This window comes from Chanodichthys erythropterus, chromosome 10 (assembly GCF_024489055.1).
Source record: "Chanodichthys erythropterus isolate Z2021 chromosome 10, ASM2448905v1, whole genome shotgun sequence".
In the NCBI taxonomy this organism is placed as follows: Eukaryota; Metazoa; Chordata; class Actinopteri; order Cypriniformes; family Xenocyprididae; genus Chanodichthys; species Chanodichthys erythropterus.
Window position 1 is genome coordinate 19835635 of NC_090230.1, and position 27680 is coordinate 19863314.

General features: G+C 36.8%; 1 protein-coding gene across 4 annotated transcripts in view; it reads left to right on the forward strand.

The window, feature by feature from the left end:
• Positions 1–2693: 2693 nt before the first annotated feature.
• Positions 2694–27680, forward strand: part of arhgef18b (rho/rac guanine nucleotide exchange factor (GEF) 18b) — a 57248-nt gene continuing 32261 nt past the window's right edge. Inside the window, exons 1-16 of one of the 4 annotated variants that reach the window (XM_067396422.1) lie at positions 2694–2899; positions 5223–5344; positions 6121–6569; positions 6704–6854; positions 7127–7253; positions 7679–7730; positions 8374–8418; positions 9399–9476; positions 9595–9706; positions 11308–11515; positions 19987–20051; positions 20296–20350; positions 24459–24609; positions 25403–25509; positions 25652–25792; positions 25905–26155. In XM_067396422.1, coding sequence (XP_067252523.1) covers positions 2830–2899; positions 5223–5344; positions 6121–6569; positions 6704–6854; positions 7127–7253; positions 7679–7730; positions 8374–8418; positions 9399–9476; positions 9595–9706; positions 11308–11515; positions 19987–20051; positions 20296–20350; positions 24459–24609; positions 25403–25509; positions 25652–25792; positions 25905–26155 — 2184 coding nt within the window. In that variant the 5' untranslated portion in view covers positions 2694–2829. The remainder of the gene's footprint in view (positions 2900–5222; positions 5345–6120; positions 6570–6703; positions 6855–7126; positions 7254–7678; positions 7731–8373; positions 8419–9398; positions 9477–9594; positions 9707–11307; positions 11516–19986; positions 20052–20295; positions 20351–24458; positions 24610–25402; positions 25510–25651; positions 25793–25904; positions 26156–27680) is intronic. The other 3 variants (XM_067396425.1, XM_067396423.1, XM_067396424.1) reach the window with 3 other exon arrangements.

The following is a 27680-nucleotide window of genomic DNA, read 5'->3' on the forward strand; positions in this document are numbered from 1 at the left end:
CAGTAAAGTGTAAAAAGCAGCTAGTTTAAGCAAAACAAACTCTTCAAAAGGTGTTTGTTCACCACATTAACCACTAGCATTTTGAGTTCCGCTTATCTCTACCAAACCCCTGCACAAGTGCACTCATTTATGTGAAAATGCTGCAACTGTCACATCATCACATGCATATGCAAAAGACATTGGTTTTCCTATACAGTTTGAATTCTAACGTCCGCCATCAACATGTTTTGATCGTATCACATTCTAATAGAAGGGCCCCTTATGGGTGTTCAAGGCCATGTGTCTGTGCTGGATGTCAGCATGAAGAGGAAGTTGTAGCAGTGTTGTGTGTTTTAGGCTGTGGTTAACGCAGCACTCTGCTCTTTTCAGACGTTTCAGCTGGCATAAAGTTGTGTGTTAGTCTCAGAGGAGGACGTTTTGCTAGTTGTGGATTCTAGTTTTTTGTCTTTGAACTCTTTGGGGTGAGTACATAACATTTCTTTTTTAGTTTAAATACAATCAAAATGCTTACTTTTTGAATTAGTCTGTGCCTGGTAATTCATTATCTTCTGCAGTACCAGATAAGCTGTGATGCTATCGTACAACCTTTAATGTGTTTAACCTCGAGTTTTCAATGAAGTATGGATATTTTGACCTATGAGAACCCAACATGAGCTCGACTTGATGGGTCTCACTGGTGCTTTCGGCCATTATTGCTTCACCGGCTTCATTTAAGGAACTGTCTAAGCAGAAATGCTGTGGTATAGTGCAGATTGTGTGGTGCAACTGCATGACGAAGTGTAGAAAATCATACTTGACGCTGGTTGTGTCTTTTTTATCTTGAAGAGGAAGGTTATTTTTCAAGAGCAGCCATCATGACGCTTGTTTGTGCTCTTTGTGCATCACATATGGTATTTTCCACTTTCAGTCTTGTACACAAGATCATACACACAGTTGTAGATTTCATTTTTGTCCATTTTGCAAAAAATTACATTGGTCTTACTGTGGTGGTTATTATTTGATGGTGATGGTATCATATGGCAATTCCATAGTACTTTGAAATATGTTTTTTGTTACTCATGCCCTGTTGAAAAAGCCAGCATATGCTAGTTAGGTATATTTTGAAGCATGGAAGCTGGTTTAAGCTGGTTTGTGGTGGTCCTTAGCGGGTCATGAGCTAGTTTTGAGACTTGGGTAAAGTTGGTTTTATATTCGCACATTCGGACATCCTTATTCAAAAGCCTTGTTAATCACACTACACTGGACATTCACAAGTAAATATGCCATTAAAACAATATTTGCCTATTTTGATCGACTGTGAAAAATTTTGTAAGTTGACAATCGTTGCTTGTCAATATCATGTCGCTGCTTAAAATTTGCAAACATTAATTTATTGCACATGAAAGTCTGAATTTATCAGAAGTCCGAATGTGCGAATATAAAACCAACTTTACCCAAGTTGGTTTGAGCTGGTCACACTGCGCTTAACCCCGGGTTATCGTCGTTCTATACACCGCTTTTAACCCCGGGTAAAGGAAAGTTTACACTTGTAATTTAGAAGTGGGGTTAGCACCGCTTTTTACCCACTTAGGTAGAGTTGGTTTTATATTCGCACATTCGGACTTCTGATAAATTCAGACTTTGCAATAAATGAATGTTTGAGAGATTTCAGAGCAGGGTTAGCATCACATTTGCGGTGTCGAACTTGTACAGTGTGAAACGATGCGGTGCTAGACACTTAGCAACGGAAACGCTACGTTTGAGAGAAAAATATGTCAAATGCTGACAGATCACGCGTCAATTTGACGGAAGAAGAGAGCGTTTCATTCTTACCTTTATAGTCCGAAATGTCCATTCAGTAAACTTGATAGTACAGTCGGCAATACGACGATGTTCAATGCTGGAGCCTATGTAAACAGGTCGCGTGCTGCGTTTATCTAATCAGTAACACTGACACCGCAAATATTCAAATAAGAACGTTAACCCAGGGTTTAGGAATGTACATTGTGAATACCCAGGATTAATTGTTAACCCCGGGTAAATTATGAGCAATGTGAAACGTGAAGAAAGACGATTCCGTTTAGCCAGGGTTTAGAATGACCCAGGGTTAACTAGTTCAAGTGTGAATAACCCTCATGGTACTTCCAAGAATACCATGGTAGTACCATAATACATTTAGGTATTTTTTATTTGTTTATTTATTTTTGATAGTAATACAATGACATATGCATATAGCATTTATACAATACTGTAGTATATACGTTGGCCCCAAAAGTATTTGGCCATTTAGGCCACACTTAAAATCAACATTTTTATATTTTACTGCCATAATCTGAGATATTTCAGATTAAAACCAGATTTACAAAAGAAGTGATATGGGAAGGGTTTTATCTATCAGGGATTGATTGGATGGTTATTGAAGTGGAGAAGTCTAAAAATAAGTGGCCTCAATGATGTCAGCAGAAAATGAAAGTGGTTTCAGGGTGGTGCCAGTTAAGTTTTTATGAATGTTTGCAAAACAATAAATATGAAATAAGTGTGACCTCAAGCATCCAAATAATCTTTAAAAGGGCAGTACCATGGTATTTACCACCTGATACTATCACACCATTTTTATGTACCGTTAATATTAGACACAATTCCCTCCCATTCAGATCCAGTGGTGCTTCCTTTTTCTCTTCCATCCCTCCCACTCTCTCTCTCGCTGTGAGCCCCCACTGCCATGCCTCTTGACTTTAAATCATATGTTAGTTAATCCCCGGCGGTTCCCTCCTCTGATCCGGCTGTGGGACTCTAGTTTTCCTGATATCTCGCTCACTGACTCCTCTGAGTGAGACCTGTACCGTCCACATGGCAGATCCACCTCTCAACAACTCTTGGCCTTCATTCTCATGGATGAAACGATGGTCCTTCAAAAGAGGTAGACAGGATAACTTTGTTTTTCTGGATCTCTGGCATCTTTCTTTGCTATTTCTGTCCCTACATATATAAATATATAGAATACTTGTTTTGTACTGTTATTTTAAACTTTTACCATGGTATATTTTTTGTTTTGTGTTGGTGAACAAAGTCAGCCATGTGTATCTAGAGTTATGCAGTGGTATGGTCATCTTTTCTGCCTTAAACTATTAATAGTTAAGGAGGTGCTGTTCTTATTTGTGGTTGAGTGTGTCACTGATGTGATGCTGCATGAGTTTGTGGTCTGTCAGACCACTGCTGCTCAAGAGGACTGGTCACATTGCAAGCGGGATGCACTCTTGCATACAGCTCTCATGACCTGACTGTGTGTTAGCACATACAAAACCACATTTTCACACTTCTGATAGATGTGTGGGCTTTTGTCATTACTGTAATTTGAGCTATAATTGGAAATCACTGGACTCCAAAACTTGGATATATATTCAAATAGTAATAACAAGCCTAGTGGATAGTGCATAATATGCTGAGCCATGACCTCATACAAGTGATGTTTGAATCTGACTCACAATTATGTTGAACACACGTTATTTCCTCTCTTTCTCTTCTATACTTCAAATAGAAAATTGCAAAAACAAGATAAAAACAACCTATTTATTTTTAGCTGTTAGCCATTAGCACATTTGCTCCAAAACATTGAGCTTCTCTAGACAGGCAGAAGGGTAGACGGACAGACTCAAAAATAAATAAATAGTAGTTCTAACAGAAGTCACACCGATTCAAATTAGTGTAGCCAAGTTGCTGTTAATGGAAAGAAGCATCAGAAACGATAAGAACAAAAGCATCTGTTAATGAAGCTCCAAATATTGTGTGCATTTCCAGAGAAGGTAATTTCTTGGAGTTCTGCATTGCTTTACAGATTTGGGGTTGCCCCCGTAATCCTCTTGGAAAAGCTCAAGACTCACATAACATAATTCTGCAAATTGCTATTGGCAAACGTTTAGCTTCCTCCAGGGATTCAGCTACTCAAGTGCATGGCACGGTTGAGCTATTTAGAGTCTGTTTCATATTATTTAGACCAAAATACAACTTTGCATATAGTGTGTGGACAGACATTGGAGTGTGTGAAAAACAAAAAACAAAAGTTTCCTGCGGTAGACCTACAGTAACCCTTGTAAAAGCTGGGAGGCCCCTTTAAGTATTCATGTTGGAGCATATGGTAAGAAGGGGGCAGCCATAAAAGGATATTTGAACATGACAAGCATCATGGTGCTCTTATAGTTTACATATCACGTGTCCGATTCAGATACAAACCACCTCACCGCACTCAGACTCTGTCATTCGTCTGGGACCGAGATGATTTATGCCAGAAAGTACTGTAGGCTTCATTCATCCAACGTTTAAGGACAGGCAGTTGGTGAAGGAGAAAGGTTCTGGTTTGGACTTTGGTGTCTGGGTTTTGTCATAGTCCATATCATTGTCGTTATCAAATCAATAGGTGCTCAGATCTTTGGAAAGGTCACTTCAGCAATGCCCCAGTTGGGCCTGATGGGCCTTAATTTAACTCCAAGGCAAGTTCTTAAAGGGTTAGTTCACCCAAAAGAATCTCGTGGTTCAAACAAATAGGACTTGGCAACAAACTCAAGCTCCTCCAATATTTCTCTTTAAAAATTCTCGTTTTAGACTACTAATTCGTGACCAGTGTTTTGCTCTATCCTCTGCGTTTTCAGGTTCATCAATACGTCATGCTTCGCTTCAGAAGGCCTTTATGAACCCCCTGGAGCCGGGGAGCCTGAACCCCCTGCATTTCTTAGTTGGAAACACAAGTATTTAGAAGGCTTCTTGAAGAACCATAGGTTTCCCTATGACATCATGCTGGCAGCTATTATATACCTGCTATCAAACACAACACAGAGTTTTGCCTCTGTAAACTAGCGCTTCCATTTCACATCAGATTAAGATCTTCTGTTTACAGGGAAATGCTTCCAGCTTCTATCTCCGGCTGTGTGTTGATGTAATATGCTAGAGTTAATGGAAGCTACTGATAAGTTCTGACAGTAGCTGCTTGAAGTTAGAAGGTTTTTATTTAGGGTATGCCATCATACTGGCTGTCCAGAGCCATATCTCTATTATTGCTTTGTCACAACCCTCACAAACAAAAACACAAGAGATATGATGTAATTACATATCCAGAATCCACACCACATTTGTTTTGTCTGGTGCGCAGAAAGTGACAGCAACAGTATGTTTGATTAGGCACCTCATTAAAAGCAACACGAGTTCTCACAGTTGCGGATAAAACTAATGGTGGAACATTTGTGTTTCAGCTTCAGATTGCAAACCATGTACTCAAATTCGTGCCCCGGTCTCCGCACCCAGTTCCTCGTCTTCCTTGTCCCCGGCTTCCATCCCAGAAGACGTCTTCTTCAGCAGTTCTCCTGAAGACAAGGTAAGACCCGAAACACAACCTAACTCTTAAACTAGGGGGAGTGATTGGTTGATAAGAATGATGCATCAGCCCCTAACCCAGTCCTAAACTTAAAGAGATAGTTCCCCCTCAAAATTTAAATTCTGTTATTAATTACTCACCCTCATTTTGTTCCAAACCTGTAAGAATTTTATTCATCTTCAGAACACAAATGAAAATATTTGTAATAAAATCTGAGAGCTTTCTGTCCCTCCATAGACAGCTACACAACTACCACTTTGACGCTTCAAAAAATTCATAAAGGGATCGTAAAACTAAATTGAGTGGTTTAGTCCAATTTTTTTTTAAGAGACTCTATAGCTAAACCCTCAAACTGATTTGTTGCCAGGAATGTTGTTCTAGGATAATCAAGGATGTTGACCCTGGGACATATCGTCAAAATCATTTTCACCAAAAATAGTATATATGAATTGTGCACTATATATAAGACTTCTGAAATTACAACAGCTTATGAGAGGAACAGACTGAAACTGAAGTTAAAAAAGTTGTGCAATATCTTGAGACATTAATCGATGCCTTGGTTCCTCCATGGGGATTTTCCTTGTAACAAGTATAACAAAATTGGATAAATGTGTCTAGTAGTGCTTCTTTCATCACACAAAAAGTTCAGCTGACTGCTTCCACTTTCAGTCCATGAATGACACTAGCAGAAGACTCATTTAGACTTCACGTTATTATTCATGTTGTGACCTTGTTGCTGTAAGAAAGTCAGCTGTCTATGGGTTTCCTGTTTTCAGAGGAACTTTTTGGCTGAGAGTGACGAGTGCAGCAGTGAGGAGGATCTTTTAGACCTCTGCTCTTCTCTGAGAGACTCAGAATATTTCAGAGACCTGCAACTCGGATCCATTGACCAACCAGACGTGCAACTTCCTTTCTTAACGGCACCTGACAAGGGTCCTACCCCTTTGTTACCTCCTGTGTCCACATCAGAGAGTGGATCTAGGCAGGATTCCACAGAGTTCCACACCCATCAACTTGACCAGATAGACCACACTGGGATTTTTGCTGGAGGGGAAGCCATGGATCGCTTGGTTGCTATCAGATCTTCAGAGTACCAGGATTATCCAGAATTCGAGCAAGATGAGGACTCGGACTCGGATAACTTTCCTATATTGGTTCGATCTATGTCCACGTCACGTAGACACAGCTGGGAAGCGCCAGTATCACCAATTGACCTGGGCAGAAGGTAAGACTCAATTTTTCAGTGGTCCCAATGTCTAAATGTGATGTTATATGTCTGAGAAGTGCATGTCTTCTGTTTGCTAACTGACAGATTAATACTGTTGTATGTATGTAAACACTGTATGGTTATGTATGTAGATTCAGTCTAGACACCACCGGCATTGACAGTGATGGGGAAAGAGAGGACCAGTGTTTGGCCAAAAGTTCCCATTTACCATCTCCCTCCTTCTCCGAAAGCTCAGTTGAAGAAACGACCGGTGCCGTGGAAAGTGAAAGCCCCAAAACAACGGTAACTGTCCTTACTGAAATATGTGTCTTAGTATGAACAAAGAAAGACATTCATATAACTCTATAAACCATACTTCTGCTCCTGGAGGGCTACCATTCTGCCGAATTTAAAATCAACACTAATCAAACACACCTAGATTACTTGAAAGTAACAGGCAGGAGTGTTGGAGCAGTGTAGGAACTGAATTCTGCAGGAAGGTAGTCCTCCGGGAGCTGGGTTGGCTATCCCTGCTATAACTCTTACTGATACGGTCTGTTTTTAAATATTGACAGCAGCCGCCCTCACCAGCAAGGACAGTGTATTCCAGATCTGAAATTCTTGCAACTGATGAAAAATCGCAAGCTGACAAAGTTTCCCGCATACTGGAGACTTCTAAGCAGGCTGCCAGAGAGGCTAGAGGTTAGTGAAATGATTCTCCAATTAGAAAGGCAACTCCAGTCTGGAAGAATCAGGCTCTCATGGGCTCTAGCTCTGAAGCAATCAGACAAATCCTATGCTAATTCTGTCAGGAGGATTTCTAGGATCAAAAGCTGTAAAACAGCCATTTTTACTGTGTTCCACAAAGACCTTTTTCTGTAGTTCTATAACATGTTCTATAACAGATAAACCACGTTCTGGTGCTTCCAAGAACCGAGAAGAACCTGTAATGTAACAGAACTCTTTGAGCCTCCAGGGAACCATATAGAAACCCAAGAACCTTATACAGCCATATATTGTTGTTGCATAGAAAACTGAACCTGAAGTGCTATAAAGAACCAATTAAATTACCGTTATTTTTCATAGTATACATGTAGTCCTGACTTTGTGTTGTTTTGGAATTCCAGAAGAGCAGGAGTCGGAAGAGGGGCTGCAGTCTGTGGAGGGACGAAGTCATGTGTAAGTTTCAACACTTAAGTTTTGATGAAGAGCACCATAGTTGCTACCACAAGATTATTTTGAGTCAGTGAAGCACGGTGGCTTGTTGGTTAGCACATTTGCCTCACAGCAAGAAGGTCCCCAGTTCTAGCCCCAGCTGGACCAGGAGGCCTTTCTGTGTGGAGTTTGCATGTTCTCCCCATGTCAGCATGGGTTTCCTCCTGGTACTCCGGTTTCCCCCACAATCCAAAGACATGCAGGTTAGGTGAAAATTGCCTGTAGATGTGGAAATGTGTGTATTTGTGAGAGCACTGCAATGGACTGATCATTTGTCCAGTGTGCTTTCCCCTGCCTCTGGCCTACTGGGACAGGCTCAAGCCCTATGACCCTAGAAGGTCGTATAAGGATTAATGAATGAATATAGCATATATATTAGCATCAAAGCTAATAGACATGAAAATAAAGGGAAAAAATCTACAGTAGATAAAGTTGAGCTAAAGGAAAGCTGTGGGTGATTTGATTCTAGCCCACCTCTGATGTAGTCAGCCCCTGTATGTGTGAGCTAGGCAGTAGATTTTGTGCTGATGGTTTTATTTGGACAGCGGCCCGCCGTGTGCCCTCCCACTGCCACACACACTTAGCCTCAGTGTCTTGTTTGTCTCAGGCTGATGGTACAGAAAGTTCTACAGGAGCTTAAGCAGTATCACGGGTAAGTAAACAGTGTGAAGGAGCCTGTCGTGTCCTCCTACAAACTAACAGCATTAACATGAGTGCCACTGGCCCACGTTTGGTTTGCAGTCCCAAAATAGAAAGCATTGTTTGTCACTCGCCTGTCTTGAACATGTTGTGTACGTTTGCATGTTTATGACATATTTTACCTTCTGTGTTTACCCCTTGTGCTGTATTTTTAAACCTGGTGAGGCTTTTCCTGGTTGAGATGTCCTTGTTTTATTTCAAAAACCTGTATGAGAAACCAGAGCGTGCTTTTAACAGGGTCATGAAACATCTGCACAGTAACTGACGCTTCTAACAGCAGGCTAGCAAGAGGCTATGTTCGGAATGGAAAACTAGCATACTGCGCAGTGTATACTCCAGTATACTATTTAAGTTTTTTTCTAAAAAGAACATGAGAAACAATTTTAAAAGTATGTTTGCTACATTGTGTGTACTGGCATTCTTGGTAAAATAATGAAACAAGAAAGAGATTTTCAAGGCTGTTGCATTGTGGGATGCAAAAACAATTTCTGATTTTTAATGTTTCGAACATTAAAAATATATACTAGCATACTTTGTACTACTGTATACTACATGATATATTTCAGCAGTAATATGCACATTGTCACATGCCCTCTGTATAATTCGGTAATTATGGTTATTATCTTGCGATCTTTTTTTTCTACATTTTTTATTCAAACTTTTTATGCAAAATTGTTCAAAAATTGAATCAAATAAATAGGCAGTAAAAGGGTAAAATGGCCGTTTGGAAGTATGGAAGGGTTTGTTGTATACTGTACAATTTGGCAAAGTTGTAGGTTTGCATACTGCAAAAAATAGCTGGACTGGTATGGAAGTATGCCATTCCGAACATATCCAGAGTTTTCTTGTAGTAAGCTTGCATATGTTACCAATGGAGAGTCTTATACTGAATTAATTTAACCTTGATCTTGATTATCCTGGATTTTTCCTCAGAGCTAAACGCAGAAATTCAAGCACAGAAAGAAAAGAGGAGAGAGGGAGTGTCACGTGGTACGAGTTTCTCGAAATTGAGTAAGTCGTTGACCTTCTTGTATCTTTTTTATATATATAGTAATCACACTAATTAATATGTACGGCATATAATCTTGTCCTCTTGAATTTTAATTGGGTTTGGTGTGTGTTTTTGTAGAAATGATGAGGAAGAGGGGGAAAGACCGGAGCGTCAGGAAAGAGGCACCAAAGTCAAGCGGACTCTGAGCTCGTTGAGGAGTCGCGTGACCGGATCCTTCAACAAAGACAAAGTAATCAAACACACGCTGACATCACTCATGCTCGGACTGTGTTTCTGCCGTGGGATAAAGTCATGTTCATTTCTGCAGAACTTTACTGCAACTTCTGTGTCCTTGCAACTTCCTCCTTTTCTTGAATGTACTGTAGAAATTTTAAACCGGTCATGCAGACTATGGGGAAGTTCTAACCTGTTCTTTAAACCAGACAATGTGCTAATTGTATATTATCTTTTAAAAATAAATAAAACACAAGATCAATTAAAAAATCAATAAATCTATCTATATTCATAAAGAAAAATGCATATGGTTATTTCTCAAGATTCACACACTTTTCATACATTTTATGTAGATATAGATATAAATATATGATATATGTAAATAAAGATATTACAGAAGAGGATTAGGGCCAAGCAATAATAAAAAAAAATAGAACCATCTTGAGATTAAAGGTATTATAATTAGGGCTGTCAAACGATTAATCGCATACAAAATAAATGTTTGAGTTTGCCTAATATATGTGGGTTTAATGTGTGCAATTATGCATATATAAATACAAACACATCCATGTATATATTTGAGAAATATTTACAAGTATATGTATTTATTTATATTTTTATATCATTTATATTATATATAAATACATTTTTTTGTACATAAATAACATATTTTTCTTAAATATATACATTAATTTGTGTGTATTTATATATACATATTATTTACATACATTACTCACACATATATTATGCAAACTCAAACTTTTATTTTGTATGTGATAAATCGCGATTAATCGTTTGACAGCCCTAATTATAATGCAAGAATAAACTGAAATTTCAAGAAAAAAGTCAAAATACAATATTGAGAATAAAATCATTTAATATCGAGAATAAAGTCATGTTTCGAGAATAAATGTTAAATTTCAAGAAAAAAATTTAAATAAAATGTTGAGAATAAGTTAATTAAATTTTGAGGATAAAGTTGTTTCGAGAAAAATGCTCACTTGAAATTGGATTTTATTTGGATTTTGTGAAATTTTATTCTCAAAATTAAATGACTTTATTCTCGACATTGTATTTTGATTTCTTTTCTCGAAATTTAACATGTTTAATCTTGCATAATAATGACTTTAATCTCAAGATGTTTTTTTTATTTTTTTTATTATTATTACTTGGCCCTAATCCTCTTCCGTATGATATAGACATATTGTATATGGATTTTGATATTTAAAGGTAGTTTTTTTCACTGCAAAAAATGCTTTTCTTATTGAGTTTTTGTCTTGTTTTTAGTCAAATATCTAAAAATTCTTAAATCAAGAAGCATTTTCTAGACAAGTAAAAATTATTGTCTTAAAAGCTCACTTAAAGTGTAAACTTTAAGTGAGCTTTTCCTTAAAACAAGCAAAATTATCTTATTTCAAACTAATTATTTTGCTTACCCCATTGGCAGATTTTTTAGCAATCTTTTTTACTTGTCTAGAAAATGCTGCTTGGTTTAAGAATTTTTAGATGTTTGTACTGAAAAAAAGAAATCAAAATCTAAGTAAGAAAAGCATTTTTTGCAGTGTTGGTAACTATCAGAAGATAATGCTACACATTTCTTGATTTCTCTGTTTTCAGGGTAAGACTCGAGAGAAAGAGCAGCACAAAGAGAAAAACAGAGAGAGAGAGAAGGACAAAGAGAAAGAGAAAGAGTTGAGAGAGCGTGAGAAAGTGCGGCGCCGCAGCGTGAGCGGCCACCAGCTCGTGCCTGGCTCATTTTCAAGCTGGGCGACATGTTCACTGTGCAGCAAGACCCTGCAGAGGAAGCATGGCCTGCAGTGTTTGAGTGAGTAACACACATACACACCTGTGCACACGTGCATCTGCTCCGCTACCCATGCGACACGCGCCGCTCTGCTCTGCTCCCACCACAGCGCATGTCACAGTAAACCAAAGACTTTCTTATTTTGATGAGGCTTCTGAATCTTCCATGGGTTTTCATTAGAACATAAGGACTGATAAAGCATCAGCCGCTTGACCCACCGACACGCTCTGTCACGTGATGCAGCGCTGCTCAAGATTCGGCTGTTTTGCAACCAGCTTTGTGCTGCAGAGAACTACAGGTTTGAGTGCAGATGAACTAATTTGATATTATCGGGTTTCTAGTGACTGAGGGAATTTAAAAGAGGATGTTCTTGTGACTTAAAGGGACAGTTCACCCGCAATTAAAATGGTTATTATTTATTCGCTCTCATGTTGTTCCAAACCTCTATGACATTCTCTTTCTTTCTTTCTTTCTTTGTCTGGAACTGAAAAGGTGAATTTTATATTAGATTTTCAGACCACACTTTTTCTTACAACGAAAGCGGATGGGGACTGGAGCTGCCCGGCTCCAAAACAAGCAGAAATGTATAATTAACATAGTCTAAATGACTATATCCCAAGTATTTTGATGTCATATAATGAGTTAAGTTAGAAACAGATCAAGTTTTATGAAATTTTACTGAAGTTGTTTGATGTTTTGGAGCTTGACAACTGCAGTCTCCATTCACTGTCATTGAATGGAAAATAGGGGCTTGGATATTCTTCAGAAATGCTCAAAAACAAGCATAAATGTACAATAAATGACTATATCCCAAGTTTTTTAATGTCATATGATAAGCTAAGCAAGGAACAGATTAAGATTTAAGAAAAACAGACTACTTTACTCATGTTTTTTGTTGTTTTGGAGCTTGACAGCTGCAGTCCCCATTCACTGTCATGGTATAGAAAATAGCAGCCTGGATTTTCTTCAGAAATTCTCCTTTTGTCTCCCACTCAAGAATGTAAGTTGCATGGGATTTAAATGACATGAGGATGGTAAATATTGACATATTTAAATTTTTTAGGTAATCTGTCCCTTTAAGGATCACTAAGTTGTAAGATGCCAAGTCATTATTTCAGCACTGTGTTTGTGTTTAATGATTGAAGTCCCTTAAAGTATGGCACAAAGTGAAGTTGTTTCAGTAATCCCAGAAGATGTTCATTTAGAAAGTATGAGTTCATTTGTTGACTGTTTGTTTCCCTATTTTGGGAAACCTTCTTTTTATATTCAGTGCTTTGTCATTGTTGGCAGGGTGCAAGACTTACAGAAAAGGAGAAACAAAAGTGTTGCTATAATGAATTTGTTTGTAACGGTCCATTACTTTGAAGTCTTTAACGCCATGGGAAATCCCCCATACTCTATTCTATCAAATATGAACGGTTTAAAAAAAGATGTTTACTTTTGGGTACATAAAGCATATATATATATATGTATTATTATAATATTATAAATTAATTTCTTCACTTCACTCCTGGTAAGTGTGCATGTCCTAAGAGTGACTCATGTGTTTATATGAGTGACAAAAGCACAATCACTCAGTACAAGCTGTAAATTTAAAGCCATTCGGTGGTGGTGACAGCGAAATATTATATATGACTCTTTGCATGACACTGCTTATTAAACAAGTCATGCTGATGTATTTCCTCAGACTTAAGGCTTCAGAGGAGAGACCCTCTCTGCCCAGTGTTCATTTCATGACCGTTCACCAGTACATAAAGTAATCACTAGTGTGACGCTGAAATATTACAGTAGACCGCTAATGCGGCACCACCTACTGTACAACAGACTTTTGATGGATTCATCATGGATCTTTCAGTCTATACAGTATATAGTCCATATTTATCTTTTGGTCAATGATAAAATTATGGATGAATGGTTGGATGGATAGATTATTTTTTAAAATACATTATAAATCTAAAACCACATAACCATACATAGTTTTTAATATCTCATTCTTTCATTATTCATGGAAATATGTGAAAATATCTATCCACCTTATTCTTACGCCCCATGACGCTTTGTGCGAATTATGGGTATAACTTCCGTTGTAGGGATAGTTCACCCAAAAATGAAATTTGATGTTTATCTGCTTACCTCCAGGGCATCCAAGATGTAGATGACTTTGTTTCTTCAGTAGAACACAGATGATGATTTTTAACTGCAACCGTTGCCGTCTGTCAGCCGTATAATGCATGTCAATGGGAACTGCATCTGTAAGAGTAAAAAAAAACATGCACAGACAAATCCAAATTAAACCCTGCGACTCGTGACGACACATTGATGTCCTAAGACACGAAACGATTGGTTTGTGCAAGAAACTGAACAGTATTTATATAATTTTTTTACCTCTAATACACCACTATGTCTAACAAAAACTCGTCGTCAGAGCACGGATGTGCAGGGCAGTAGACCGCTAATTTAAATGTGAAAAAGCATCAACAAGGTACTTTCAACAGACCATATGAAATTGCACGATTCTTTCCACAGCAATAATGGACGGTTAAATATAACTATAGTGATATATATCTGTATTATGTAATATACGTTGCCTTAATAAAAAAAAAAAAAATTATGAAAACTGATTTCCATAATTTTTACAGATAATAAATTGTATTTAGCTGTGAAAACTAACCTGGAAAGAGACTAGTATTTGAGGAGAAAAACGAGAGATTCTTCATGCATTCCAGTGAATTATTAATGGGATATATTGTAATTTATATCGGGAAAACAGACCACAGATGTGCAGTATATGTTGTCCTTTTTCATACTATTACAGCGGTATGCAAAGGGACAAAAGAAAATAATCACGAGGATAGAAAGCAGCGACTGAAAAGAGATATTCTTGTTATAATGTTACGTTATTATGATGTCTGAAAATAAATCATGAAAGAAAACTTGACAGCTCATTCAGTCAAACTGACAGAAAAGCTTTATTTGTAGCACATCCTTATGATTTGAAACTATTCGTTTCAGTCTTTTTAAATGGAAGTTCCCCAAACCGGAAGTGCCACCCATAATTCGAAACGCAGTAAGGTGTATGGAAGATATAAATGGTAAAATATATTTTACTAAAGCATTTTCATATTTATATTTAAACAAATATACATTGTACAAATATTCATTTATTATTCAGTGACCCATAAACATATCAGTGAAAATCGCGCCTGTCCCTTTAAATGTGGAACTCAGCCTGTGGAATGCGCCTCCTGTCCCATAATGCTGCGCGGCGCAGTGCAGGGACATCAATCTACATACAGCAGTCGCGATTGGCGCTGCTTTTTTAGGTTGCCAAGTGATGTGTTGTGTGTTTTTGTGCGGCTGTCATAGTAACCTGAGTGATGTTTGAAGTGATGCGATCGTAGCGCGCGTGACGGCGTCATAAACGGTGAGTATGTTCAGTGCAACAGGTGTTTGCTAACAGAGCTAATAAACACACAGCGCTAAAAGACCTTCAAACTCTTTACACACGTCTGTTTTTATTTCACGCATTTGTTTGTTCAGCTGCAGGTGTCTCTTTTTTGAACTTCTCAAATGACAGTTGCGTTGAAACAGTTTGCTGGAGAGTCGCAGGCTGAGAGGTCAGCTGAGTTTAGTTTCATTGGCCGGTCGAGCAGGTCAGTGTTACGCAGGACTTTAAACACTTACAGACGTGTTATTTGTCAGGCTTCTGTTCATATTCGTTCATTTGGCTCATCGCAAAACATTGAGATTATTGTGTTCAACGTAATGAACATCTCTGTAACAACAATATTTTTTAACAATATCAGAGTCGACTAATCAAAAATGACGTCAGGATCCCACCAGAAAGAGTTGCTAGGTTCCTCTAGATGATTGCTCTGTGGTTGCTAGGGTTGCCTACCACGAAGTGTCTCTAGTTTTTATTTATTTAGGGGTTTTTGTAAGTCGGATAAGTTAAAAATGTAGGTTACAACCTAACAAAACTTGAATAGTTAAAGTGATTAGTAATCATGGCATTTTATTTGCATATTTTGGTTCTGATTTAATGTAAAATTTGTATTAAAAACTGTCTTTAATACTACATCCTGTGTTATTATAATTCAGTCTTACAGTTTTTGCATAAATAATGTATATTATTATTATTATGTTATATAATCAATGTTTTGATTTTGTCAAATAAGCAGAAATAAACACTAAAAAAAGTTCAATATTAGTCAAATTTTTGTCTTTAATAATTGATTCCTGTTAATAAATAGAAACTCAAAAAATTATAATAATACTAAATGCCTTATTTTCCCTTTTTTTCCTTTTTTATAACAATAATAATATTAATATTATGCCATTGTTTTTGCAGATTTGTTTTGCAGTCTAAAATAGTTGGACAATAATTTTTTAGGACGTTTTTGTCCTGACATCTAGGGTGTTCAGAGTTGTTGCCCACCACTAAGTCTATATTTTTTTATTTATCTATTTATTCAGGTTTTTTTGTAAGTCGGATAAGTTAAAAATGTAGGTTACAACCTAACAAAACTTGGATAGTTAAAGTGAGTAGTAATCATGGCATTTTATTAGCATATTTTGGTTCTGATTTAACATAAAATTTGTATTAAAAACTGTCTTTAATACTACATCCTGTGTTACTGTTCTTAGTTTGGATAAATAATGTTTATTATTATATATAATATAATCAATGTTTCGATATTGTCAAATACGCAGAAATAAACACTAAAAAAAGTTCAATATTAGTCAAATTTTAGTCTTTAATAATTGATTCCTGTTCATAAATAGAAACTCAAAAAATTATAATAATACTAAATACCTTTTTTTTTTTTTTTTTTTTTTTTTTATAACACAATAATAATATGTTATTATGCCATTTGCAATCTAAAATAGTTGGACAAGATCATAGAATTTTTTTTTAGGATGTTTTTGTTCTGATTTTTTTTTTAATGTTATAGTGTGTTGAATAGTACATCTTGTCTCATAATTATTCAGTCTTGCAGTTTTTGCTCAGCCTGGATTTGGCTGAAGAATTTATTAGATTATTTTATATAGAGTTTTCTATTTATTAACCAAAAACAGTTATTATTAAAGACTAAAGATCAGCCAATGCTCATATGATGAAGATTACTTTCTGTGCAGTGACATATATGTATTTTATTTGTAAATGTTTTAGTATTCTGGACAGTGTAATTCTTGTGGTTTTGATTATAGGCGTTTCTAAGCACTTTTAGTCTGTTTTTGGAGGAGTGATGATGTTTCGGTTCCCTCTGTCCTCATGTAGCCCTTTTAATGCTGTTTTTTTTCTGCATGGTCACATGCTGTTAATTGCGTTTGGCAGTAGCAGCTCGGTTCAGGGATTCTCCCCCTCCGCATGCCTGACCGCTCACTGAACATCCCCACCCTGTCAGCTTCACGTCAGTTTGGTGACACAAGCTAGTTTTATGTCTTTGTCGGAGCGTGAGATAAACAACCACATGTCGTTCTTCTTAAAACACTGTCCACGTTCGGCCCACGTTCACATTCCAGCGAGCGGATCATGTGATGTGATAACAGGATTATGAATGATCCTCGTGGAGTTCTAGTTCCTGTTGCGTTTTCAAGTCATTAGTTGCTCACTTGATCTTGACGCTGAGCTGAATGCGTTTTGAATAAAGTCTCCTTAATGTTGATCACAGACAGAAGTCTTTATTGCTAAAAGAATTAAATTTGCTCAATTAAACAGCTAAATCAATGGGATCTTTCAATTTATGCTGGTCTGTATCAATTACTTATATATTTAATATTTAAATGTGATCTGCTTGCTATATTTTATAATATATGTTGTTTGTTATTTTACATTTTAAAAAAGTTAGGTGGTTAAGACCAGCTGATATAGACCCTTTTCACAGACTATGATGACGTGTTTTATATTTTATACATTGTATTATATTACCTTTGCATCAAATTACAAAAAGCTAACACTGCTGTGAGGGTGTTTCTAATACAGCAGCTATGGGAGTGATGGTAAAAATTAAACATTTCTCTCTTCTGACTGCTGTTATCAATCGCTCTCTATTTTTTTTCCTCTTTTTGAAAGTTGTGAAAACACAATTGTGGAATTTTTCTTTTGGTATTTGTGCAAATGGAAACACAAAATAATATATTTAATGAAGTCTCTCATTCACCGCTATAAAAGTTAACCCAACTATGGCGACTTCTGCTTCTGAGAAACCCGGAAATGCGAAAAGGGTCTATTGCTTTTAATGTCCGAAATGATACAGATCGTTTGGTAACACTTTACAACAAGGTCTCATTTGTTGACATTTGTTTTTGAATGAACTAAAATTAACTAAATATATTTTACAGCAGATGTTTCTCAATAAAAATGTTCATTTTTGTTCTTAAAAATGTATTAGTAAATGTTGAGATTAACATTAATAAATGTCGTAGAAGTATTGTTAATTGTTAGTTCAATGTAGTTAATTAATGTTAAGCTTATTGTAAAAAGTCATTTTTATGTATCAGATTACTGATATGCAGAAAAGATTTTATTTTTTTATTAATTTATCAATAACCCTGATCACTATACTAACACAATAAAGATGTGTGCATTATAAATATTTTAATATAACAATAAAAGTAATAATAATTATTATTTTTGCCATATTTGTCGTGTAGAGAACAGATTTTTTTTACTTCCATTTTTATTTTTTTCTGTTTATTTCTGTTTTTGACTCAATACCCCTAACCCTAAGTATGATAATGCTACTACAATAAAGATGTATGCATTATAAATATTTATGAAATATGAATTATATTTATGCCCAGCTGTTTTGCGATCTAAATATAGTTATGACATTTATTTTTTCATCTTTGTTTTGAGCTGTTTCATTGTTTTGCTTCACATTTATCACTAAAGTATGAATGATTGATGATTGTTATTAGGTTGTTGAGTAATTATCCAAGGTTTTGTTTTGTTAGATGATGCGGGTGATATTTATGAATTAGGACATTGTCATTTTGAGAGCATTGTATTGGCCAAAGAAAATTACAGAAAGAAACGTTTTGCGCACGGATGACAACATTTTCAAAATAATCTTCATTCACACAGATCTACGAAAACAACTAAAAATAGTGTAATAATCATGTCAGGCCAGTAGTTGGCGATGTTACTTTATAAAGAAACATTACTCGCATATAGACTGAACACGTAATACGCATGCACATGACGTCACCGTTTTCACAAATACGTGTTTTTGTAGTTTACATGGAGATGATAACGGTATCGTTTTCAAAAACTTGCACTTCTAAACCCCTTTTCAAAACTTTGTGTTTTCAGGTCCCCAAACCGTCATTGTCATTGTCATGAACAGCCAAAACGCACAAGTTTTCTGGTTTTAGTTGAAAATGATGTTGTGTAAACTAGAGGTTTTATCGGGTCCTAAAATCTGTACCCAACATGCATAAATCAATTTTTTTTTAAAGAAAAAGCCGACCTGAGACGAACCTGATAAAATTAGACCCGTGTTTTTTTTGTTTTTTGTTTTTTTCAAAAATTGTTTTTAACCCATGTTGCTAGAAAATAGCTTACTTGGTGTATGCCAAAAATGTAGGAGAATATGTTTTCTGCAAATTTTCACAAATGGTTTTGTTTGAGGAAAAACATGAAAATATACAGTTTTGTTAATTTTATTTGGTTGATTAGTTTGGCCTTAACTGCATTTGGATGGTTTTCTGTAATTGATCTGGCAACAGTAGCCTACATCTTTTTTCAGGCTTGGGCAAGCACCTCAAGTAGATAAACCGCTCATAAGCGTTATGTTCCACCTCAAATGACAAGGAAATTTATATGATAATATTAAGAAGCAAATCCCCACACTTATCCTCTCAAATGGCTCTGACTTGTAGTGTAAATGCCCCCTAAATGTCCTCAAAGCCAACAGAAATGAACTAGAAGCCACAATTTTGATTTATTATGTTAATTTCAATGATATGCTGAAGTTCATCAGTGTTTTCTGCTCTGGAGGTCCTGTGATGGAGGCATCGATCAGACTCTCAGTTTGTTGTGTTTCTATTTAGGTTTGTGTCTAAATGGATGGAATCAGTCACTTTGTGGGGTGAAAAGTGGAAAATGGCCCGCAGGGACATGACAGGGATCTTTTGAATGGATAATGAGCACTTCTGAAAGCTCTTTACCCCCGATAAACCTGTGCAGATAGTTTGTTTGCTGGTGTTTTTGTAGCAAAACCAAAGTTATGGAGAAAAACACAGTTTCGTATCTGAAAATCTGATTATGCTTTTAACCAGATTTCTTAGTGCATTACTTCTTTGATATTCTTTCAAAATTGAAAGCAGTATTGCGAAACAGAATGGTACCGTAGCATTACGGCCTCCGCCCCAGTTCTTGGAGTCCTCCCCTTCACATGTAAATTCAGTTTACCGGACAGCCGGTTCTGATAAGGAAGGCGCTAACCTGTTTCTCTCTCTACCGCCGTCTCTGTTCGCACCGACAGACTGCGCCGTGAACGTCCACAAGAGCTGCAAGAACCTGCTGCCCGAGTGTAGCAGTAAAAGCAAGGTAGGATTCATTCACATTTGTACATTCACTTGAAATACTGAACAAAAGTTGAATAAACTTCACTCTGTGTTTGTTTGAATCAAATTAAGTTCCTAAAAGACAATAAATCTTTGTCTTGTTTATCTAAAGAGGTTTATCTTTGGTCAGAGGAGTGGCAGGTTGTCATTGTGAAGTTTGTTGTAAATGATAAACTAAGCCAGTCACTGTGTGTTTGTAAGAATGTGTTTTTTTTCTCTCTACGCAGACAAAAGAATCGGTGCACAAGTCGTCAAACACCGCAGCTCAGTTGTATAGCCAAGGTAAGCATTATATTTGCCGAAGCCGTGTCGCTTCTTGTGAAATTTTGCAGTAAATGTTTAAATGCATTAGCATTTTTAAAAAATATCTATTTGTTGAACATAATTTTAGGGTAGTTTGACTGTAGTTTAACTAAGTTGGCGACAATACAGGTGCAAGTCATGGGGTCAGTATTTAATTTATTTAAAATGATTTTAAATCATATATGACTTTTTTTGTCACAAAAACAAGAAAGTTATACTAAATATCACCAATAAATCTATAAGATGGTGATCTGAATTTGAAAAAAGGTTATTTTTTGTGCAAATGATTAGTATATCAATACTGTTTTATTTAATTTTTTGCTATAAAATCGACATAAATTGTCACAAAGATGTTGTGATTATGGACATGAATCTGTGAATTATTTTTGAATTTTGTTTTGTCATTTTTTTAGTTTTTGTTTTAAAATGATTTATATTTAGCTCTGATTTATTTTATTTCAGGTAAGCCCTGGGTATACTTGGTGTAATACTTAGTTGGGTATACTGTGTACGCATACATAGGTGTTCGACGTATGCGCAGTTCTGAGCAATCTCTCATCACGAGTTACAACCCCTGTAAACAACTTTGTATTTAATCATGCTAGCGTTGTACAAATGTGGGTACTTCCTAACATCTTCACACAATCTCGTCTATGTAGGCTGTAGCTTGCATGTGTTCCCGTCTATTCTGTTTATGCAGTTTTTCTTTGACTACCTTGTGAATCGATGCCCCCAGGGCACGGTTGCCACCTTGTGGATAAACTAATTAAATTCTGGGGGTGTGCATACTGTACGCGCATACTCTTCTGATGATGAAACTGGCGTCACGCGCACTCTACGCTGACCCTCGCGTACACATAAAAAAGTGTATACTTTGGGCTTTCGTTGCCAAGGCGTTTTTAACTTCAGATTTTTTTGTTTAATTTTTTCACATAATATTTTATTTCATTTTAGCTTTATTTCATTTAATAAAAGTGATTTTTAGTAGTTTTAGTTAACAATAACAACACTGGCATGCAATAGAATGCTGCAAAAACTAATGTACAACAAGTAGTAATGTAATAATATATCATTATTTGCTGAAAGAAGTGTCTGTTTAATAAGCATCGGTGTGTGAGCTCAAAGAGTGCTCCACGTCTAATCTGCTCAGTTTAGTTCACTCCTGCAGCTGCACGAGGAGCTTGTTTTGCTGTCCTCTCCTGTGTGTTTGATGGTCTGTCTAATGGACGAATGCTGAACGGAGTCCCCTGATAGCAAATTAAGGTCATCTGGCTGTTTTTTCCTGCATTTGCCATCGCCAGAGAAGCACTTAAGAGGTTAATCACGGTTCTGCAATTAATTACCCCACAAATCTGATCAGGATTCACTGCACGTGGTGTAGGTTGGACAGAGTTTTGGATGGTTGCAGAATTCTGCATTGCAAATGTTAATAAACGGATATTTTTAGTCCTGGATGTGGACTGGTTACCCAACTCGTTCAGGCAGTTTTAGAAATCGAACTTGATCAAACTGATTGAGAAAACAAGTCAAATCTAGTGGAGTAGCATTTCAAGTACATTGTTGGTGGTTTATTCCTGCCCGGCCTTTCTTTACCTCCTGTTTTGTAAGATTCTGTCATGAAATGGAACCGGATGACCCTTCTGTAGACAGAAGATTCACTGCGGTTATTACTCATGAGCTCTGGACATCTTGTTAAACACCTCCCGCTGTGACCTCTGCCGAGGTGGTAATTGCTTTAAGAAGCGCGGATGAAGCCTGTAATGCTTCACTCCCCAGCGGAAAACATCTGGAAATGTCCTCCTTTACCCAGAAGCTTCTGGAAGCACATCTTCTTGTAAATGCATGAAGGGGCCGCAGCTGAGAATTAGTAATTTTGCCACATTTAAATCTGCGTTATTAATCTTACTGATGACATTGTCTGCACATTCATTTATTAATTAGATAGATGTGGTTATTCTTGAATTTTGAGACCAAATAAATAATTGTTATCTGTTGTTCATGTAAAAAATGTAATAAATAAATAAATTGAAATAATTCATTTTTATTTCACGATTTTATAAGGTTGTTTAGTAAATGTTAAAGTACATGGGCTAAGAAAGATCAAATTAATATAATTTTTAAAATGTAAATAACATATCTCCATAATAATTTATTTTTGCTTAATTTTTTTAAATAATTTATTTGCTAAATATTTGTTTCATCTGAATGGGATAATAAAGAGCTAATTCATATATTATTTTTCAACAAATAATTCCACATTAAAGGATGAAATTATTTTACATTGCTCAATTACTATTTGTCCGAAATGGATTTTTTGAAGGAACAAGAGAATTTCCCGACTGGACAAGAAGCCTGTTTAAAATGTCAATAACAAAAAATTACTAGGGAAGCACCAAAACTTCGACTACCAAAAACTTTTGAATGAGAATGATTCTGATTTTATTACAATCAATGTAAACTGCACTGATTGACATTTCATATTTGTATATATTTAAAAATATATTAAAACACAAATTTATTAATCTTGCATTATTTATGCCGTTGTAATTTTGCTGTGTAAATGCATTCATTTCACCTCTGAGCTGCATTAAACAGTCTGTGTAAATATACATCTAAATGCCACTTCTGCAGCTTCTGTGTTTCCTGTGCAGTGGAAAGATCAATTTTGTTGATGATTTCAGTTGGTTGGTAAAAAAGCCCTTACTATTGTAATTGAATTTATTGATGTATTTTTTTAGAATTTAACATGAAATATGACATGTATTTAATAGGATTAGGAAAAAATTGCCCTGATAAAAAAGATAAAAAGATAAAAAAAAGCCCTGGAAATTAATTTTAGGGAGCAAATATCATTATTTTTATGTTTTTTTTTTTATTTTTTTATTTGAAATATTTATAATTGTTATTATGATTATTGTAATTTTATTTAATTTGAATGTAGCATTTGTTTTAATTTGTTACATTTTCTAAGGTTCTTGTTTGATCTGCTGCATGAGCTAATAAAGTTGAATTTATTAATATGTATTAATTATATAAAAATAAGTGTACTTTATTAATCATATTTTTATTTTAAAAAATTATTTATATATATATATATATATATATATATATATATAATATTTATATATAAATATTTTTTTAAAATAAAAATATGGGGGGAAAAATATTATATATATATATATATATATATATACAGCCATGGAAAAAATTAAGAGACCACTCCAAGTTCAGAAATCTCTTAATTTTTTCCATAGCTGTATATATATATATATATATATATATATATACATATATATATATAATATATATAATATATATAATTTTTTTTTTTTTTTTTTTTTTTTTTCCTCCCCCATTTTATTTAATATAAATGCAGCATTTGCAAAAGAAAATTTTACATTTTGTAAGGTTGTTTAGTATTTAATTTGCTGCATGGGCTTCTAAAATTGATTTTAATAGTATTAATGATATAAAAATAAAATTATGATATATAAAAATATAAAAATATAAAATAATCTATAGATATTTTTAGACAGATATATAGATAAAATCATTTTAGTAATTTGCTTTGTTTTTTAACAAATTAAAACATGTTCAATAAGACTATATTATTTATTATTATTATTATTAATTATAATTTATTAGCTGTCTGGTTCTCCCTGGAGATGATAATGGAGCTGGAGGTTGATGGTTTACTTGCTCACACTAATCTGATTGTGAGACTCTCGCCTGTTTCATCAAAAACAGCCTCCGTCTCATCAAGAGAGTGCGGGGAGGGAGGCGAGGAGGAAAGGCGCATGCGGGATTTCTAGAAGCCACTCTCCACTTTATAAAGCCAACCGTCCTCTCCATTAGTGCTTTCTGTTTCCAAGTGTAGAGTCAGACATCATGGCACTGGCTTTACCCAGAGTTCGTGGTTCTCAGAAGAAGAGCAGTTCTCGTCTCCCGGCGTCCTGGGGTCTGTCCCGCAGGCTCGGGGTTCGAGTCCTCCTCCATCGAGACCTCCTCACCTGCCGTTTCCTCGACTCCATGCCTCGCTCGTTTCTGAGGCGCTGCTACCGCACTGACCCGTCTCGTTTTTCTGCAGCTCTGCGGGACCCCTGCTCTGCCCTGACTCCCATCAATGGCTCGTCCCGAACGTCACGCTGTGCTTCAGGTATGACCGTTCCGCCCAAAGGACACAGCGCCCAACCTGCCGCCTCCAGCAACCCTACAGTCAGCCACAACAGCAGCAGCTGGTGAGTCCTGTGTCTTCAGTCATACATGCTGTTCTTTTACACAAGTATGCCATTTACGACAAATTTTTTGTTGATTTGAATTTTATTCATTCTCATTACTCCACCAACACTGATTACATTTAGCTGTATCCAGGTGTTTTATATGACATAATCAGAAAGTGATTTATATTAAATTCACCTTAAAGGATTAGTTCACTTCAGACTGATAATTTACTCACCCCCATGTCATTCAAGATGTTCATGCCTTTCTTTCTTCAGTCGAAAATAATTTAATGTTTTTGAGGAAAACATTCCAGGATTTTTCTCTATATAGTGGACTTCACTGGAGTTCAACGGGTTGAAGGTCCAAATTGCAGTTTCAGTGCAGCTTCAAAGAGCTCTACACAATCCCAGGCGAGGAATAAGGGTCTTATCTAGCGAAATGATTGGTCATTTCTAAAAAAAAAAAACAAAAAAAATGAAGAAAAGTCCTGAAATGTTTTCCTCAAAAACCTTAATTTCTTCTAAACTGAAGAAAGAAAGACATGACCATCTTGGATGACAAGGGGGTCAGTAAATTATCAGGAAATTTTAATTCTAAAGTGAACTAATCCTTAAGCACAGACTGGCTCCATCTTGTTTGCATAATAGAATGTAACATCTATAACACATTTCTCTCTTTGCTTTCCTTTTAACATTAATGTTCAGCTTCATGTAGCATTTAGGTTGAACAGAAGTGTGATGCTTATGTATCAATGCAAATGAAGGACATTCATAATTACTGCAGCGTTTGCATACTCATGTTCTCTGGCAGCCCTATCACAGGAGAGATGGACGAGGTTGACGGATTCAGGCTGAAGCGCCCCACTGACGACACTGTATCTCTCGCCTCCACAGCGCCCGAATCTCTCATCGTTGAAGGTGAGGGGTTGATTTTAAAAGCCCAGCAACACTGAGAACACCCAGAACGTCATGTGTGTAATTTACGACGGGGGTTTTGTAAAGCATTGAGCAACACTTTGTAATTCTGGATCTGCATGAATGTTGATCTTTTTGTGTGCAGATGCATATTACACCACAGTGCGAGGGGAGCTGGAAGCCATCGCGCAAGACTTCGAGGTGGAGTCCTGGAGTCTGGCTGTGGATCAGCACTTCTTAAAGAAGTATTCAAAGGAGATGATGAAGAGACAGGATGTTATATATGGTTAGTGTTAGTTACCTACCCACACTGCTCTGGGAACTTGTACATTTTTTATCTCTGTAAGTTGTCAATTGTGTTTCCAGATCTTCTCTAAAGCTCTTCCTGTCTCCTCCAGAGCTCATCCAGACAGAGATCCACCACGTGCGGACACTCAAGATCATGCTCCGCGTGTATGCTCGAGAGCTGCGGGAGACGCTACAGCTGGACGACAGGAAGCTGGACTGTCTGTTTCCCCAGCTGGACAGTCTGCTGGAGCTGCACAGCCACTTCCTGTCCCGGCTCAGGGAGCGTCGCACAGAATCCCTGCAGCCGGGCAGCGATCACAACTATGCCATCCATAAAATTTCAGATATCCTTATATCCCAGGTACATGCCCTTAATTTAGTGCCGTACTCTTTGCTTCAAACATTCTGTTGTCACACTTTTCGCTGTTGTAAAGCCCTGCGTTCCTGCTTCCTACTTCCTGACATCACTCTTTTGCCTTAAATTTCGCTCTTCACATTTCCTGTCTTTTGCTTCCTGCTTCACACATCCAGTTATCACACTTTTGCCCACATTTCCTGCTGTTGTCATACTTCCTGCCTTACACTTCCTGGCCTACATTTTGCTGCATTATACTTTCTATTGTCACACTTTTCCCTTAAATTTCCAGCTTCGCCTTCCCTGTCTTACAATTCTTTCTTCAAACATCCTGTTGTTACATTTCCTGCCCTACACCTCTTTGCTCACACATCCACTTCCTTGTAAAGCCTGACATTTCACATTTCCTGTCTTTAGCTTCCCGTTTCCTGTTGTCACACTTTTGCCCCAGGCTTCCTGCTTTTGTCATACTTCCTGCTTCACACCTTCTGTCCTGCATTTCCAGCTTCATGTTTCCCGTTCCTGTTTCAAACATCCTGTTGTCACATTTCCTACTCTACATTTCCTGCTTTAACATCTTTTTTCACATTTCCTGCCCTACACTTCCTTGCTGAAACATCCTGTTGTCACGCTTTCACCGTACCCTTCCTGTTGTTCCCACTTCATGCTTCATGTATTTTGCTTCCTTCTTCAAACATCCTGTTAAATTTCCTGCCTTACACTTCCTGATTCGTATACTATTGTCACACTTTTGTGTTTTTGCTTCCTGCTTCAGACATTCTCTTGTCGCCTTTCCGGCTCTACACTTCCTGCTTTACACGTTTTTCACACTTCCTGCCCTACACGTTCCGCTTCACATTTCCTGCTCTACACTTCCTGTTTCTCACGTTTTTCACACATCCTGCCCTTTATGTCCTGCTTCACATTTCCTGCTCTACACTTCCTGTTTTACGTTTTTTCACACTTTCCTGCACTACACGTCCTGCTTCACATTTTTGGCTCTACACTTCCTGCTTCACATGTTTTTTTCACACTTCCTTCGCTACACATCCCGCTTCACATTTCCTATTCTACACTTCCTGTTTTACTTTTCTTTTTTTTTTTTTTTAACACTTCCTGCGCTACACATCCTGCTTCACATTTGCGGCTCTACACTTCATGCTTCACACGTTTTTTTTTTTCACACTTCCTGCCCTTTATGTCCCGCTTCACATTTCCTTCTCTACACTTCCTGTTTTACGTTTTTTCACACTTCCTGCGCTACACGTCCCGCTTCACATTTCATGTTCTACACTTCCTGCTCTACACATGTTGTTTTCATACTTCCTAGACTGCGCTCCACTCCAGTTTTAGACACGCACTCGCAAACTTCCCTATGCACCTACCCTTGGGGGAATCTCTGCCGCCATTTTGAAGTGTGTTCCACTTCGTGAAGTGGACGAGGGAAGTTTATATGGACAGACCCTCGCTCCCTTGATTTTAACCGAGGGAGAGAGTCTACTTCATATGTACACTTCAGGCAGCTCCATAA